This window comes from Ursus maritimus, unplaced genomic scaffold (genome assembly GCF_017311325.1).
Source record: "Ursus maritimus isolate PB19 unplaced genomic scaffold, ASM1731132v1 scaffold_6, whole genome shotgun sequence".
In the NCBI taxonomy this organism is placed as follows: domain Eukaryota; kingdom Metazoa; phylum Chordata; class Mammalia; order Carnivora; family Ursidae; genus Ursus; species Ursus maritimus.
In genome coordinates this window covers 39193662-39212000 of record NW_024426774.1, presented here as the reverse complement: position 1 = coordinate 39212000, position 18339 = coordinate 39193662, and the positions used below count along the sequence as shown (strand labels likewise).

General features: G+C 39.8%; 1 protein-coding gene across 1 annotated transcript in view; it reads left to right on the top strand.

Moving 5' to 3' along the window:
- Window positions 1-18339, top strand: part of DNAH6 (dynein axonemal heavy chain 6) — a 199946-nt gene that overhangs the window by 117256 nt on the left and 64351 nt on the right. The window contains exons 44-52 of the mRNA XM_008700061.2: window positions 345-499; window positions 3271-3502; window positions 10134-10286; window positions 11558-11698; window positions 12544-12786; window positions 14127-14294; window positions 14770-15005; window positions 16136-16397; window positions 17502-17625. Coding sequence (XP_008698283.2) covers window positions 345-499; window positions 3271-3502; window positions 10134-10286; window positions 11558-11698; window positions 12544-12786; window positions 14127-14294; window positions 14770-15005; window positions 16136-16397; window positions 17502-17625 — 1714 coding nt within the window. The remainder of the gene's footprint in view (window positions 1-344; window positions 500-3270; window positions 3503-10133; window positions 10287-11557; window positions 11699-12543; window positions 12787-14126; window positions 14295-14769; window positions 15006-16135; window positions 16398-17501; window positions 17626-18339) is intronic.

Here is an 18339-nt window from a genome sequence, read left to right as displayed (position 1 = left end):
CTGAGAGCAAAAGTACAAAACCAAAGTTATAGCAAGAAAAACTGGAAACCTATTTCTGAGCTCCTGTGTGAATTTTATAGCAAAGATCATTGAAATTCAATGTACTGTTTGAAGTTAAATGAAATGGATTTTCAGTTATCTATGAAAATCTAAGTTTCTTAGTCCCATTTCCTTGGTTTGAAATTATATATATATATATATATATATATATAAATAATATGCATGAAAATGATTACATAGTAACATGGATAAAATAATGTTCCCTCCTAAGGTTATGAATGTTGTGTATATTTCTATATCATAACTGATCTAATTTGGTCTGTCTCCCATAAATCATCTTATAGTTTGGAGCAGATAAGATTGATCGGATCTATGATGACATGCCTGATATGGAGAAAATCGCAAATGTTCTAGAGGACTATCTTGATGATTATAATCTTGTAAATCCCAAAGAAGTAAAGTTGGTGTTCTTCCAGGATGCTATAGAACATGTTTCAAGGTATAGTACTATAAGGTGCCCAATAATGCATTGATCTAATTTCTTTTGTATTAAAAGGTAAGAATTAAGTCATATAAAAATCTTTAAATAGATTGCTAGATGGACAAAGGTCTATTAGCAAATTTTGCTATCATGTAAAAGTTATTATATGTATGTGTGTGTGTGTATATATATATATAAATTTTTTTTTAGAAAGGGGAAGAGAGAAAGAGAGCAGGGTGGGGAAGGGCAGAGGGAGAGAGAGAGAGAGAATCTTAAGCAAGCTCCATGCCCAGTGTGGAGCCCAATGCGGGGCCTGAGCTCAGGACCCTGAGATCATGACCTGAGCTGGAATCAAGAGACGGACACCTGTGCCGGGTGCTCCAGCTCTGCTTCTGTGCCTGCTGCCTGTGTCTCTCCAGTGCGGCAGCATCGGGGTGTCCGGCTTCTCCCATGGCTCCGGCCTCCCAAGCTTGTGCCCTGAGAGTGACAGTAGAAGCCAAATGGCCTCTCACAACTTAACCTGGGAAGTCACATAGCATCACTTCTACCGTACTCAGTAAGTCACGGAGAGGTGCAGGCCCACCCTGTTCACAAGAAGGGCTCAGACGCTTTACCTCTTGACAGGATCAAAGAGCCAGGAGGACTGAAATAGCACTGCAGCCATTCTTGGACAGTACTGTGTACCAGAGAGAGATAGGTGAATTGTCCAGAGTCCCCGAGCTAGTAGTCATAGGCAGAGAATCGCATCCAGCCTCTGACTCTAACTCGGCTGCAGGGGCCTCCACCCAAAATGGACCCAGGTTTTTCATTACAGCCCTCCAAATACTTGAAAATCGTGACCTGACTCCTCCTCGCTTTGTCTTCTCCAGGCAGATGTAACCCAGATCTTCCACTATTGCCTGTTAGGGATTATTTCCAGCCTCAACATACTGAGTGCTTGATAATTTCTCCATGTTCCACTTAAAATGTGATACCCAGGTTTGATACAGCATTCTGTGCGACCCACAGCGTGAAGTGAGTGTGAGGGCAGATCTCCCATGGTCTGCTACCATGGCAAGATTGTAATGACTGTTTTTTTCCCTTGTCAACTACATTTTAGTGTTGCAGCATGTTACATTTGACTGTTAAATCCTAGGGCTTTTTTTTCTATAAACCATAAGCAATCAAATCTTTTACCTTTCCTATACTTCTGCTGTTTAACTCTAGTTCGAGAATTTATTTTTGTCGCAACTCCAGTGTTATACAATAGTTTGTCACTGGGTTGTCCAGATACCACTTGTTTCTCATCGGTGCCCCGCCAGCATACCTGCACACTAGCTCCTAACAACATGGATCTTACAGCTCACACAGGCCCTAAGCCTGCAAAGAAAAAATAATGGCAGTACTCTGTCTGAGAAACTTCCTGGAGAATAGACCAGACGATAGCAAAGTCAGCTTAATTTTACTTCTAATCTTTCTGACTTTTGTGAAAGAAAATCACCAGGCTACTCTAGGATTGCTTAAAATATTACAGGAAGAAATTAAAAGCCATTTGTAGAACAAAGGAGATTTGGTTTTCAGATACACAAAGGGTTGCCCTGAGAATACTGATGTAGACATCTTTTTCTAAAGAGGATCAGTAGTTAAGAATCAGAGTAAACAAATTTCTGCTTGTAAGAGTTTTCAAATACCTACTGCTGAGTGGCAATGGAAAGGGCTTCATTATGAACATGAGTTATGGGACAATTACTGAATATTCAGTAATTTAGCAGATAGTACATTTCCATTCATTGGTGACATTTTAGACTTTTTTTTTTTTTTTTTTGGCATAGGGTAAGTGGAAAGCCTTCTCAACTCAGAAAAAAATTTTGTTTTTACTTTAGAGCCTGTGTCTTCAAAGGGCAATTTGCTCCAGGCTGTTTCCACCCATTACATATGCCCAAAGTTGTCACCACACTTCAAGGATGGTAAAACAGATCTCTATGAAAATGTAAGCCGCTAATTAGGACAGCCATCTCTTGCCTACTACAGGAGAGAAAGTGTAACCTTGGAGGATTTCTAATGGAGGGAGTTTTCTATCTCTGGATACCTAAACTGACAGAAAAAAGAACACTGGAAGCAGAATGGACAAGTTGTTTGTTTCCAATAATCTAAGTTGAAAATAATCAAATTACTGTACATGAGACAAAGAAAGAGTAACATATAAAGTGCAAGATTTTTACAATAGTCCATATTTAATCCACTGTCAAACATGTACACATTATGGAAAACAATAGCAAAACATTATTACATACCCCTTACCTCTCAGTTTTACACCTACCTGGGTGAGTGAAGAAAAATAAACAGGTGATCGGACATGTCCTCTGTTGGATGTGCGCTGTGACGGAGACATAACAGTGGAAATGGTGCCTAAATCATCCCTTTGCTTCCTCTAGGGGAGGAGCTGGCAAAGGATCCTAGGAAAGGAGCCAGCGCACTTGTTTTATAAAGGGCCAGTAATAAATATTTTAGACTCTGCAGGTCGTATGGTCCCTGTCACAACTACTCAGTTCTGCCACTGAACCACAAAAGCAGGGCACCTGGGTGGCTCAGTTGGTTAAGTGGCCGCCTCCAGCTCAGGTCATGATCCCAGAGTTCTGGGATTGAGCCTCGTGTCAGACTCCCTGCTCGGCCAGGAGTCTGCTTCTCCCTCACCCTCTCCCTTCCCGCCTGCTCGTTCTCTCTCCCTCTCTCTCTCAAATAAATAAATACAATCTTAAGGGGGAAAAAAGAAAGAAACACGAAGTCTTTCTCGGCTTTGCTGCCTGCAGGATAGCCCGCATGATCCGTCAGGAAAGAGGCAACGCGCTGCTCGTTGGAGTAGGAGGCACAGGAAAGCAGTCTCTTACAAGACTTGCAGCTCACATATGTGGTTACAGATGTTTGCAGATTGAACTGAGCCGGGGATATAATTATGACAGTTTTCACGAAGACCTGAGGAAGTTGTACAAACTGGCTGGCGTAGATGACAGGAATATGGTCTTTCTCTTCACAGACACCCAGGTATGTGTTTCAATAGCCGAAGTACAAATGTCATGATCGTGAGTGTGTTTCGAATAGTTTGTATGACGTAGTTCAAGGAACCGTTCCCTCGGATAGCAGATGTCTTACACCTTGTAAAAGACTTTTATAATACATTTTCGTTTATTTTACCAACCATTGTGTTACCCTTTATATTCTGAGTAAGTAAATATGATTAAAGATTAAGGGGGTGAGAGAGGTTTAAACTTTTCTTTGAGAAGGACATAGATAGCAGAAAGTAATAAATTGTTTCTGTAGCAGTAAATATAAGGCAGTTATTCCCTAACTGAAATCAGTCAGGGAAATATGCCTTACACAAGAAAAGGAAAATTACAATGGCTGTTTTAGGGTTAAATCAACTTTAAAATTAAAATAGGATTACATTGTTACATCTATGTCTACAGGAACCAATTTAACCGATCTGGAATTTATTCTAAAGAAGAACATTTTCTACATTGACTATACTTGGGCATTTTAACGTTAGAGAAAATAAACTTTTATAGAAATTAGGCAAGGAATAAAAAAGTGATAGATCTGATGCATAAATATCTTAAATTATTTTAAATTAAGTACAGTCATAAAATGGGAAAATATTTTTAACATCTGTGACATGAAGGGAATTTATATCTGAATACATAAATATTTTTGACAAATGAGAAAGATCCATTGCCAAATGTATATACACCACCAGCTCTGGCCACCAACAACGATTGAGTGGAGAGTAAAGCAAGCAGAGACAGTTATCCACAGAGCAAAGCCAGTGGCCCTGCTCAGAAAGGAAACTTGGGGTACAGGTTGGCTTGAGTCAAGACCACAAAGAGAGAGCCTTTCTGGCCTTGGAGCCAGTTCTCCTGTTCCACCCTGGCAGAGAAACTAATTTGTAACTTTGCCCATTGCTGAATACAGCTTTCAGCCCACCTGACCAGGGAACCCAACCAGAAAACACAAGAATACACAGAATACACATCCAACAGCCCTGCTTCCTGTCTGCAAAGCAGAACCAGTGGCTTCATCTGGCCAGAGAATTCAGTGCACAGCCTTGCTTGATTTAGGTCCCCAACAATGAGCCATGCGGGCCTTGGGTCCCACTCCATTGCCCCACCAGGACAGGTAAAGCTAATTCATAGCCTTACCTGCTACTGAGTATAGTACCCAGTCCCAGCCATCTAGGAAGCCAGACCAGAGAATGTAGGCAACCACGTAGCCCATCCTACAGCCTTGCTTGGGGAGGGAACCAAGTGAGCAGTCCTATCCAATTGTTCCAGCCAGCAGCACCCCACCCCCAACCTCAGAGCTTGGGCAGTGGCTCACCCCAAAATAGATCCTGACAGCAAACCCCACCTGCTCAAGGATTGCTAGCTGACATGTCCAGGAACCCAAACTGAGCAGACTGGTGAAGAACTATCTCTGCCACAGTGAACCTGTAAAGTCCGGAAGAGGAGACCGCTTACTCAAATGAGCAGATACCAAAGTAAGGAATCAAGGATCATGAAAAATCAGGTAAACAGGACACCACTAAAGAAAATGAACAAAACCCTAGTAACTGACCCTTAATAAATGGAGATCTATGAACTGTCAAATAAAGAACTCAGAATAATCCTCTTAAAGAAATTTAGTGAACCCTAAGAACATGCAGACAACTAAACAAAATTGGGAAAACAATGGATGAACAGAACAAGAAATTCAGCAAAGAAAAGACACCATCAAAAAACCCAAACAGAAATCCAGAGCTGAAAAATACAATGACTGAACTGAAAAATTCAATGGAAAGCTTCAAAAGCAGACTTGACCATGCAGAAGAAAGAATCAGTCACTTAAAAGACAGGACATTTGAAATTATCCACAGAGACACAAAAAGAAAAAAGAATGAGTGAAAAAAGCCTACGGAACTTATAGGACATAATGAAAAGAAACAATGTCCAAATTATGAGAATTCCAGAAGAAAGGAAAGAATAAGGACCAAAATATGTATTTAAAGCAATAATGGCTGAAAACTTTCCAAACCTGGAGAGAGACATGAACATCCAGATCCATGAGGCTCAAATAGATTGAACATGAACAAGGGTTACATTGAGACACAATATAATTAAATATATATAGAACCCATACAACTCAATAGCAAAAAAAGAAAGAAAAGAAAAGAAAAAATTCAATTTAAAAAAAATGGGCAGAGGATCTGAATAGACAGTTTTCCAAAGAAGACATGCACATGGTCAACAGGTACATAAAAGTACACTCAATGTCAGTAATCATCAGAGAAATGCAAATCAAAACCACAATGAGATATTACCTCACACAATTATATGCTAACAAATTGGATAATCTGGAAGAAATGGATAAAATCCTAGAAACGTACAACCTACCATGGCTATCATCAAAAAGACAAGGGATGACAAGCGTTGACAAGGATGTGGAGAAACAGGAAACGTGCACTGTTGGTGGGAATGTAAATTGGTGCAGCCACTATGGAAAACAGTATGGAGGTTCCTCAAACACTTAAATATAGAACTACCATATGATCCAGCAATCCCGCTTCTGGATATATATCCAAAGGAAATGAAAACAGGATCTCAAAGAGATATCTGAATTCCAATGTCTATTGTAGTATTATTCACAATAGCCAAAATACGGAAACAACCTAAGTGTCCATCAATAGATGAATGGATACACACACACACACACAACTATACACACACACACAGAGACACAAAGTGGAGTATCATTCAACCACGACGAAGAAGGAAATCCTGCTGCTTACAACAACATGGATGAACCTTGAGGACATTATGCTAAATGAAATAGTCGAAAGAGAAAAATAAATACTGTATGATATGACTTATATGTGGATCTAAAAGAAGCCAAACTCATGGAAACTGAAAGCATAGTGGTTACCGGGGGCTGGAGGATAGGGAAAGTGGTGAGAAGTTGGTCAAAGGGTACAAACTTCCAGTTATAAGATGAATTAAGTTTAAGGATCTAATGTATAGCATGGTGACTATAGTTAACAAAACTGTATTATATACATTAATGTTATGAGGAGAATAAATCTGAAATGTTCTCACCACAAAAAAAAAGAAATGGTAATTATGTGATGTGATGGAAGTGTTAGCTAACCGTGGTGGTGATCATGTTGCAATATAAGTGTAGCAAATCGTACATTGTACACCTTAAATTTACACAATGTCATATGTCAATTATATCTCAATAAAGCTGGAAAATAAATGCAAATACAGTCTTTTTAAAATGAAAAAGAAAAGACAAACACATCAATAGAAGAAATTTTAAAATGTAATAAAATGTGAATAGGAAGTTCAAAAAAAAAAAAAAAAAATCAAGGGCTTTAAACACCTGAGGAAATGTTCAGCCTCACCAGTAACCAAAGAAATTTCAGTAAAGATAAATGTCAGGGGTTGGCCTTGCACACTCACAAAGGTTAGAAATCATAATATGCAGTGTTGATAAAGCTGTCAGGAAACAGGCCTTGCATAGACCTCACTTGTAAATTAGCAAAATCATCTGGAAGGTAATTGGCAATATGCAGTTAAAGCCCTTAAATTTCTCTTACTTACAATCACAGCTGCATACAAAGTTGTATGTACAAGAAAATCTAATGCAATATTTTAAAATAACAGTTAATTTGAAATAACCTCATTATTCAATGAGAGAGTTACACAAGTAAATTGTGGTATAATTATACAATAGGACAGTTCATAAAAAATTTTAAATTACTTTGTGGAAGTACACATTAATTAATGTGAAAGTGTTTATGATGTGTTCTTACATCATAACACACATACAAATCATCTACCATGTAGGTTCTTTGGTTTAATTTATAACTAAACAGATATGCTCTACATACAATTAGAAAATATCTGGGTAATGGGATTGTGAGTGGTTTTTTTATTTTCTTAATTTTGTTTATCTGTAATTTCTTATTATCCTGAAATTAAAATATTTCTTACAGAAATTTAATGTTGCTTTTAAAAATTGAGCAAGTTATATAAAAAGGCTCTAAGTATTAAATCTCCAAAGATCAACTCAGACTGTCTTGCTTCACTTTAAGCAAACAAAAGGCTATTATACCCTCTTGAAAGCCCCAATCAATCTCAAATGTTCTGTGTTAATGAAGAGCAAATATAACCATAATAATTAAAATTAGCATGTGTATGTATATATATAAAACTATTATGATATGAGAAGTTGAGAGAAACAAGACATTAAAAAAGTTTATTTTGTTATTTCTAGCAAATACAAAATAGAAGTAAGTATGTTTAGATAATATGAAGAATATAATTTCTAAGCTGGAATTAATGGCCATATACTACATTTATATTTTACAAAGTAAGTATTTTCTAATACTACTGAAAGGTTACAAAAATTGATCATATGTTAGGCTTAAACAAATTTTCAATAAATTCAAAAAAGCATAAACTATGCTGATAATATTTTTTGTCCATGCCTAATCAAAGGCGAAATTAGTGATGTGGCTCAGGACTTTAAAACATTCATTTTAGGGGCGCCTGGGTGGCTCAGTCGGTTAAGCGTCTGCCTTCAGCTCAGGGCGTGATCCCAGGGTCCTGAGATTGAGCTCAGTGTTGGGCTCCCTGCTCACTGGAGAGCCTGCTTCTCCCGCTCCTCTCTGCTGGTGCTGTCTCTTGCATCTCTCTTTCTCTCTCTTCAATAAATAAAATCTTTCTAAAAAATTCATATAAAAAATTCCTGAGTCAAGAACATCAAAATTTAAATCTCTATTTAGAGAACAGGGAAAATGGGGGCGCCTGGGTGGCACAGCGGTTAAGCGTCTGCCTTCAGCTCAGGGCGTGATCCTGGCGTTATGGGATCGAGCCCCACATCAGGCTCCTCCGCTATGAGCCTGCTTCTTCCTCTCCCACTCCCCCTGCTTGTGTTCCCTCTCTTGCTGGCTGTCTCTATCTCTGTCAAATAAATAAATAAAATCTTTAAAAAAAAAAATAGAGAACAGGGAAAATGAACTTAATATAAATAAAAATCTGTGAAAGCAGTCAAACAGTTCTTAGGATTAAATTTATAGATTTGAATAAAAAATTAGAAACTACCTATATTAATTGACTTAAAACTTCAGGAAAATAAAGGTTACAAGGAAGCAACAAGAAAAATAAGAAAAGCAAATAATAAGATAAAAGCAAAAATAAGTAAATTAGGACAAAGAACTAGCTAATGTTTGGTCTTGAGGAAAATTAACAAGACACAATTATGCCAACTTCAAGGAAAAAAAAAGTTACAAGTGAAGAAAACAATAGCAGATACTTTGTCATAGTTAAATATATAGGACTCACACTTAACTAAAAAGTTAACTGAAACAAAGGATAAATGATAGATTTCTTAAATATTTGCATCAATTATTAGAGGCAAAGTGTTTATTTTATAATATGAAAATTATTCAAATTTAAAAGTAAACTCCAATATATAAATGGTTACAGTTTGAACAGATTTTTTAATGGAAAATAATAAATGTGGAATCATATTTGCCCTTGTTAATAATCAAAGAAATGCAAATTAAATTCCTCCAAAGCAAATTTCTCTCTAAACTAGCAAAAATAAGCGTTAAGTTTAATGAAATCTTACTTGAATTGAATGGGAAATTTAAAAGTCTTCAAAGTCCAGGAACTATTCGTGTACTTTAATTGCTAATCCCACTCCTGGGAATATTTTTTTTTAAGATTTTTTATTTATTTGAGAGAGAGAGCATGGGCAGGGGGCAGAGGGGCAAGAGGGCAGGGGGGAGGAACAGAGGGAGAGGGAGTAGACTCCCCGCTGAGCAGGGAGCCTAATGTGAGGCTCGATCCCAGGACCCTGAGATCATCACCTGAGCAGAAGGCAGACACTTAACTGACTGAGCCACCCAGGCGCCCCCCACTCCTGGGAATTTATCCCCAGGAAATAATCCAACTGGGGAGAAAAGCTATAGACCTACATACGTTCTTAAAATGTAAACAAGACTGTGGACCATTTAAGTCTATGTAAAACTGTGGCACATCAGCTCAATAGTGTGTTATGCTCCCATTAATGGTTATAAATACAATGAGTACTCCACAGAATTATGGATAAATATTTATGAAAAAAATGTTAGTTGAAAGAGGGCAGAATATAACATGGTTGCACAGGGGCACCTGGGTAGCTCAGTCAGTTAAGCGTCCAACTCTTGGTTTCGGCTCAGGTCATGATTTCATGGGTCATCAGATCCAGCCCCATGTTGGGCTCCACGCTCATCAGGGAGTCTGCTTGAAAATTCTCTCTGCCCCACCCCTCACTTGTGTGCCTACGTGTGCATGCATTCTTTCTCTCTCAAATAAATAACTTTTTAAGATAAATAAATAAATTTAAAATAAAATGTACATATTACTTGAACCATGTAAAAGATGAATGCCTTTTAAGAAACAAAACAAGAAGGAAAAATGAAAAATCAATGTACCTCTGTGTTAGAATATTAAGATTCTCATTTTTAAGATTATTTTCTCTTAAAGATAAAATTAACTCAATGTGAATTTTGATTAAATATTTGTTTTACAGTTTACACGTAACAAATGTAAACTGGTTGGATAAGTTATAATGATCACTCTGCTTTCTTCTACAGATTGTAGTGGAGGAGTTCCTAGAAGATATAAATAACATCCTGAACTCAGGTGAAGTGCCCAATTTATTTGAAAAGGATGAACTGGAACAGGTTTTAGCAGCCACCAGACCAAGGGCGAAAGAAGTAGGCATTTCTGAGGGGAACAGAGATGAGGTAGGACATGTCACATGGTGATATGGCTTTGGTAAAACAAAAAGTTGTATTAGCCTTCCTTTTCTTTTCTTTTCTTTTCTTTTTTTTTTTTTTTAACAATCTACAAATCCCTTTGAGGAGTCCATGGATGGATGTTTTTTCTAACATAATTGGTTTCCTTTGTAATTCTATGTATCTTACTCCCTGCATTCAAAGCATTGGTTCACCAGACTTCCAGAGAGGTTAGTGGAAAGCAGAAAACGTGTCCCACGGAGGTCATAGTCTTGTCCAAACTGGACAGTTTGCCTAAACTTCTTTCAACACAAGTGGATTTCACACATTCTCAGTGCCCTGCCTGAGGAGTCCAGTACTTTTGATTCCCTTGCCTTTCAGCAAGGTCAGAGCACCTAAAACAGAAATCGATTGCCCCATGTCTCTGGGCCCAGCCCCATCTCAGGAGCAACCTAACTCCTGTCCTCTTCCATGTCTCCAGCACTGTGCTGGATTCCATATCCTGCTTGTTGGTCCGCCCCAGTGCTTTCCCTAGCTTCTGGACTTTCTTCACTTTTTTTGACCATTCTTTCTTATGTCTTCTGCTCTGTGTCTTTTCTGAGATCTCCTCTGCTGCTGGGTCAGGGCTTGTATGTACAAACAGCAAGGTCTACTTCCGCTGACATAGCAGAAGGGGGTTTATTCGAGGAACACAGAATCACTGGGAGAGCCCAAGAAAGGGACTCCAGGCTGAATTCCTCAGCATGACCATGAAATGCGCATGATAGAAGTCAGTGGTCAGGGAAGCTGCCCAGCCGAGCCCGGAAGCCACTGAACCAATCAGCAGTCAGCATGCTGCTGCTTCGGCTGCTGGCTCCAAAGCCGCAGGTCCCTAGGCTGGTCAGACATAGCTGACGGCAGGAGCCACATCACAGGTAGTTGCTCTAGGCCCACGACCCTTCGGCCAGACTCTGCCCCTGCGCAAATGGTGGCCCTGCCCCTGTCTCTTTCCTCCAGTGGCCTCTGCCCCAAAGCAAACACTTGTAGGAATACCTCTCTCCACTTTATTCAAGAGGCCCTGCACCATATCCGGAATCCTAGTTGCAATGAGTCTGCCAAATATCATTTTTAATCTTTCCAGACTGCGTGAGGGGTTGGAATGGAGGTTGAACAAAACAATTCGCATATCTGCTATACTAACGCAGTTTTTATTTGGTATTGGTAGACCCAGAGGCATTAGCTAACACTTACTTTCATTGTTACTTCACCCTTGTTTTAATTGAAAAATATCTTTTGGTCAGGTGTTTCAGCACTTCATCAGCAGAGTCCGTCAGAAGCTGCACATTGTTCTCTGTATGAGCCCTGTGGGGGAGGCCTTTCGGTCCCGATGCCGGATGTTTCCATCCCTTGTGAACTGCTGCACTATCGATTGGTTTGTCCAGGTTGGTGACATCCCAGGATACCTTGCTGGGAAGTTGGATTCGCTTGATTTTTTTTTTTTTTTTTTTAAGTAGGCTCCACACCCATGGTGGAGTCCAACACGGGGCTTGAACTCATGACCTTGAGATCAAGAGTCAGAGGCTTAACCGACTGAGCCACCCAGGTGCCCCGGGATTCACTTGATTTTAAAGGGGTAACACTTTGTCCAAGAATAACTCAAGGGTACTTGCATTAGCTTTAAAGCCTGCTAGGAATTTACTCACATACAGGGGATGACAATGATAATGATCAAACAAAGGCTAAACAGAATTTATAAAGGAAGAGGAGACTATTGAATTTAGCAATGTAGAAATTATAGGTCATCTTGACAAGAGCTTGGTTTCAGTGGAGTGATGGGGTGAAGGTTCAAGGGAGAAGAGAGGAGAGGAATCAGAGACAGTGAACATAGGCAACTCTTGCAAGGAGTTTTGCCCCAAAAGAACACCAAGAGAGGGCTAGTCACTACAGGGGTACATGAGGTCAAGAGAAAAGTGTTTCTAAGTGGGAAATACTAATAGCATGTGTGTGTGCAGATGGAAATGATCCGGAAAAGAAAGATATTGACGGAGCAGCAGACTGAGTTAAGTGTAGTTGTACCAATGCCATTGAATAGGCAAGAAGAGATGGGATCTAGTCATGGGTGAAGGGGTCGTGGGGGCAGGGAGCGTGCACAGCATACCCCAGAGGAAGGGCGGGGGGAGGGGGGACAAAGCAAGGAAGAGGTCCAGAGAAATACATTTTCTTACTCGTTAAAATGTATGTTACAGAAATGAGCAACAGATTTTCCAAATCATGTCTTTATTTTCAGTGGCCTAGAGAAGCACTTCTTTCTGTATCAAAGACGTTCTTCGCAAACGTCGATGCAGGAAGGGAAGAACTGAAAGAAAAGCTTTCCCTCATGTGCGTGAGCGTTCACTTGAGCGTGTCCACCATGGCAGAGCGCTACTATGCGGAGCTCCGCAGACGCTACTACACGACGCCCACCTCCTACTTGGAGCTCATCAATCTCTTCCTGACTATGCTGAGTGAAAAAAGGAAGCAGTTGGTTTCAGTAAGTGTAATATTATCAATAAAAAGACCTTTTTTTTGTTTGTTTTTGCTTGAACTCAAAACTTGCCAGAACTAGCAGAAGTTCTACATGCCATCTTACCTGCTAGAGCCTTCTCCATCCTGACATGTGCCCTTGACAACCTGCGACAGACAAAAAGACGAAAAGAATGTCTCATGCTGTTGGCCCAGAGGCCTTCCCCTTCCTTGATATGTGTACTTTTTCTGCTGTCATTTACCTAAGTGGGCCTCAGCAGAATGAGCTGGACACTGTAACAGCATCAAAGTGAAGCGGTGAATTAGACATCTCTGCGGCATTTCATGAGAAGGAGAACCTTTCATTGAGCAGCAGAGGCGGAGTTCCTGTGGCCTAACACGTGTCCGTAGTTCCCATTAAGAGCAAGGACTTCAGTGTCAGCCAGACCACACACAACCTACGTTCTGCCTCTTTCTGGCTGCACAACCCTGAGCACATTTTGTAACTTCTAGGTCTTAGAAAATAATGTTTAGAAATATCTATATCTACCCCCTTGGATTGTTGTGGAGTTTAAATAAGATACTGTTTGTGAAGGGCTTGGAATGTGATCTGACACCTATGAGGTGCTCGGGAAAGAGGGGTAGCCCTCATGGTCACCGTCAGCAGGCTATCAATGAGCTGAAATGTTCAATATTTTAATCAAAATTAAAATAGAAGTATATACCGTTAAGATATTTTAAATGTTTTTCAGAGGATTTTTACCTGGTAAATAAATACATGCTCTGTAAAATAACTTGATAGATATTTTGAAATCTGTCCATTCGAACCAGGCTTTCTGACTCACCTTCAAAAAATAGTTATTCCCGGCTGCCTCCTCTTTGATCCTAGTCAGAAGTTCCTTACCACTGGGAAGTAGGGTTCAGATCCAGCAACCGGAGCTGAGTCCCCAGAATACTGTCTCCCAGAACACTGACAAGTGCTTAGCTCTGCTCACCCATCTTGAGGAAACATATTCCTAGAGCTGTGGGCTCCAGAAATTCCTATCTGAACTTACCCCTCGTTCATTCAACATGCTAGCAAGCTGCCAAGCTAAGGGAATAAAAATAATATGATGTGGTTCCCCAGTGAGCCCACAGTCCAGTGACATGCCAACCGCTGTGGCTAGGGGGCATGGATCCACACCCACCATGGTGAAAGTCACAGTCATTTCCTAGAGTTCCTGAAGATTTCTATCCATTCACAATTTTAAGTATTACAAACTGATTTACCAGTTCTGTAGATGTAAAATTCTAGTACATGAGTAAGAAATGCCACGAAAGGTATAATTTATAATACTCATTATAATATATATTTTTATTGTCATCTAGGCACGTGACCGGGTGAAGAATGGTCTCACCAAGCTATTAGAAACAAATGTACTAGTAGATAAAATGAAATTAGAACTTTCAGCTTTAGAACCTGTCCTTTTTCAAAAATCACAAGACGTTGAAGCCCTGATGGACAAATTGGCAGTGGATCAAGAAAATGCCGATCAGGTATGCTGCATTCCCTGATGTCATGGGTAAGAAGGCTTTGATCACCAACTGATCGCTTATATATCATGACATGGGATTGGATTCTTTAAAATTTATATGTCTTTAAAATAATTGATAGGTAGTTTCAGCAGTGCTTTTAAGTTGTAGACAGTCTACCCTCAGAATCAGCCTGGTTCTCTCCCTGAGAGCGAGTGAACCCAATGAGTGGGATGGAGAGTGGTGAGAAAAGTACCCCCAATGAATATAAAGCAGCAGCTCTTCATCTCCGAAGAAGGAATGGTTTGTTCTGACAGCTTCAGCTCAGTTACCCCTACATGAGATGGACAAAGGAGAGGCTAAAATGCACTGTAGCTAATCCTCTTTGATTATTGGTGCAATCCAGGGGGGCAAATATGACACATTATTATTGGCTTTGTTTTTAAACATTGAAATTCAAATGCTGAGACCACCTAAGCAGCCATGTTTCAATGGTTAGGTCCGTAGCATTGTGCAAGAAGATGAAGCAACAGCAAAAGTGAAAGCTCAGGAAACCCAAGCGATCGCTGATGATGCTCAGAGAGACCTTGAAGAGGCTCTCCCTGCCCTTGATGCTGCTAATAGAGCCCTGGATTCCTTAGATAAAGCAGACATATCGGAAATCAGAGTTTTTACAAAGCCCCCAGATTTGGTCATGACTGTTATGGAAGCGATTTCTATTCTCTTGAATGCCAAGTGAGTACATCCATAATCATGTGTTCCCAAAATGCATGGGGGGATTTCTTTGGTGTTTTTCTACATTTTTGTTTGTATGTGCTCATTCTCTTCTCTACCTTCTCACTGATTTGGTCAGTCATTCAACAGATTGATTTAACAAGCATTTTTTTGAACATCTGTGTTGTGCTATATGATGGAAGATACAAAGCTCTTCTCTTTAAGCCACATATAGGATAGTGGGAAGATGGACATGAAAAATAATAATTTCAAGATATGCGATATTTGCATAGTAGCAGGACTTCCAAAAAAAAGAGTGCTCCTAGAGAGGTGTGAGCAGATTTTTGAGAGATGTTGCTTAGGTGGAGAGTGAGACCGGGGGGAGAGCTCAGGGAGCTTTGATGCTCACGGAATGGGATAGGGCGGGGGAGGAGGGCAGTGATGACAGCATGCAAAGTCTTGTGTTTCATCCTGGAGATAGGTAGTTTTCAAACCTTCTTTAGTAATGCAAAATTTTTTTAATAAAAATTCTAAGAGATCTTTCTATGTCAAACTGATCAGGCAAGGGTAGAGGGCCCAGAGGACCTCCACCCTGCTTCCCTGCTCCCTCTCGGGCCAGCACTTTAGCGGGGCTAGGGAGTTCTGCAAAACGCAGAAGAAAAGCCCCCACCAGAGGGGATTGAGAACTATTGAACATTTTCGATAAAATCGGCTTTTCCTCTGAGAAAGACCAATCTGGCACAAGTTCACAAGGGCCAGGGTTGACTGAGAGACGTAAAACCAGTTAGAAGGTGATTGTAGTGTCCTGGCAAGAGATTTTAAGGACCTAAACTAAGACAAATGGCGTAAAAACGTGAGTGCCAGGGCATTGTAAAAATAAAACTATTATTTCTGTAATGTCCTACATTTTTAAAACTCCAATTTTATAATTCCTTTCTCTACCAAAACTGGCTTAGAGGAAACATTAGTCATCGGGGAATGTCTCCCCAGGAATTGTGGTGTACTTAACTACCAATAACTGGGATTATAGTATCGAGATTAAAACTACCCACCGATTGGGATAATATCTTAATGTTCTCAAAAGAACACATTTCTTTTATTCTTAAATTACTTTATTACAGTACTATTAACTTATTGTGTCTGTCTTTCAGGCCTGATTGGCCAACAGCCAAGCAACTTCTTGGTGATTCTAACTTTCTAAGAAGACTTTTAGAATATGATAAGGAAAACATAAAGCCTCAGATATTGGCAAAACTTCAAAAGTATATTAACAATCCTGATTTTGTGCCTGAAAAAGTAGAGAAAGTGTCCAGAGCATGTAAATCCATGTGCATGTGGGTAAGAGCGATGGATTTATACTCTAGGGTAGTCAAAGAAGTCGAACCAAAGAGACAAAAACTCCGTGCTGCACAGGTACACTCTTTGTGTTGCTGTATTTTATACGATTAAAGGCCACGATCATTAATCATTCAAGCTCCTGTGACTTTGCACAACATAGAGAGTAACAGCGCTCTTGAAAACGCGTTTTTGTTGTAGACAAAGAGCTGGGGAAGATTATTCTTTCAGAAATGACCTCTAAAATCAGCCCTTTCCCAGCAGAAAAAGAAAAGGAGTTCTCAGTATGCTCGTGTCATCAGGCTGATGATACTCGGCAGGTGACTTTTAGCTCTAGCGTCTGATGCTCTGGGTTGCATTTGCTAATACTCCCACACTCCATGGCATCATCTGAGGTTCCTAAGCCAGTGTAAGCCACAATCGGATGTGAGGTCCCCAGCAGAACAAAGAATGCTCATTGAGTGGGGCGGGTCACCGAAAGAACCGCAGCGCTAGAGCCGGGGTGGCACACTTTTTCTGTGAAGACCCAGAGAGTAAATATTTTATGTTTTGCCGGCTCTCTGGTCTCCGTCGCAATTCCCGAACACAGGAACAGCCATCAGTAATACGTACATGAATGAGCATGGCTGTGTTCCAATGTCACTTTATTTATGGACACAGGAATTTGAGTTTGTACAATTATGTGTCATGAAATATTATTCTTCTTTTGATTTTTTCCCCAACCATTTAAAAATGTAAAACCAATCTTAGTTTGCTAACTGCGCAAAAACAGGCAGCAGGCTGAATTTGGTTTGCAGACCCCTGCTCTAGAGAACTCGTTAGGGAAGATTAGCTTTCCCAATTGCGTGAATCTTTCATTTATTTCATCATTTAAAGTTAATCCATTGTAGTAACTAATTAATCCCAAATGCTTTGGGATTAATGTGCAATGGTACATTTGGTTCTCTATTCTTTCTATGATTTATTGTATTGGGCTTTGTTTCTTGTTTTGTTTTGTTCTATTATGCTTCTGCTCTTATATTTTACTTTACATTTGTTTTAATTTTGTATACCATGTCAAAATCTTTCGAGACATGAAAAAGAGAACATAAATCCCATTTTTAAAATTTTTATAAGTGGGCAAATTTGATTTTCTTTGGGGACCTTGGATATTCATTTCAAATATTTTCTTAATTTTATTAGGCTGAACTTGATATTACTATGGCCACTCTGAGAGAAAAGCAAGCATTACTAAAGCAAGTAGAAGATCAAATACAAGCCTTACAAGATGAATATGACAAAGGAGTGAATGAGAAAGAAAGTCTAGGTGAGTAACTCATAAAATTTGTGGTGGCCAGGAGATGCCTGATTTTTTTTTATTTAAATTCAATTAGGCAACATATAGTATAGCTTCAGATGTAGAGTTCAGTCATTCATCAGTTAGGTATAACACCCAGCACTCATCATATCATGTGCCCTCCTTAATGCCCGTCACCCAGTTGCTCCCTCCCCCCACCCACCTCCCCTCCAGCAACCCTATAATTTGTTTGTTTCCTATAGTTAAGAGTCTCTCATGGTGGGTACCTAGGTGGCTCAGTTGGTTAAGTGTCTGCCTTCACTTCAGGTCATGATCCCAGGGTCCTGGGATCGAGCCCCCATTGGGCTCCCTGCTGAGCAGGGAGCCTGCTTCTGACCTCTCCTTCTGCCCTTCACCCCCCCATACTATCTCACTCTGCTCTCTCTCTCTCAAATAAATAAATAATCTTTTTAAAAAAGTCTCTCATGGTTTTTCTCCCTCTCTGATGACTTCCCATTCCATTTCTCTCCCCTCCCCTATGATCCTCTACACTATTTCTTATATTCCACATATGAGTGAAACCATATAATTGTCTTTCTCTGACTGACTTATTTCACTCAGCATAATACCCTCCAGTCCCATCCACATCGATGTAAATGGTAAGTATTCATCCTTTCTGATGGCTGAGTAATATTCCATTGTGTGTGTGTGTGTATATATGTGTGTGTGTGTGTGTGTGTGTGT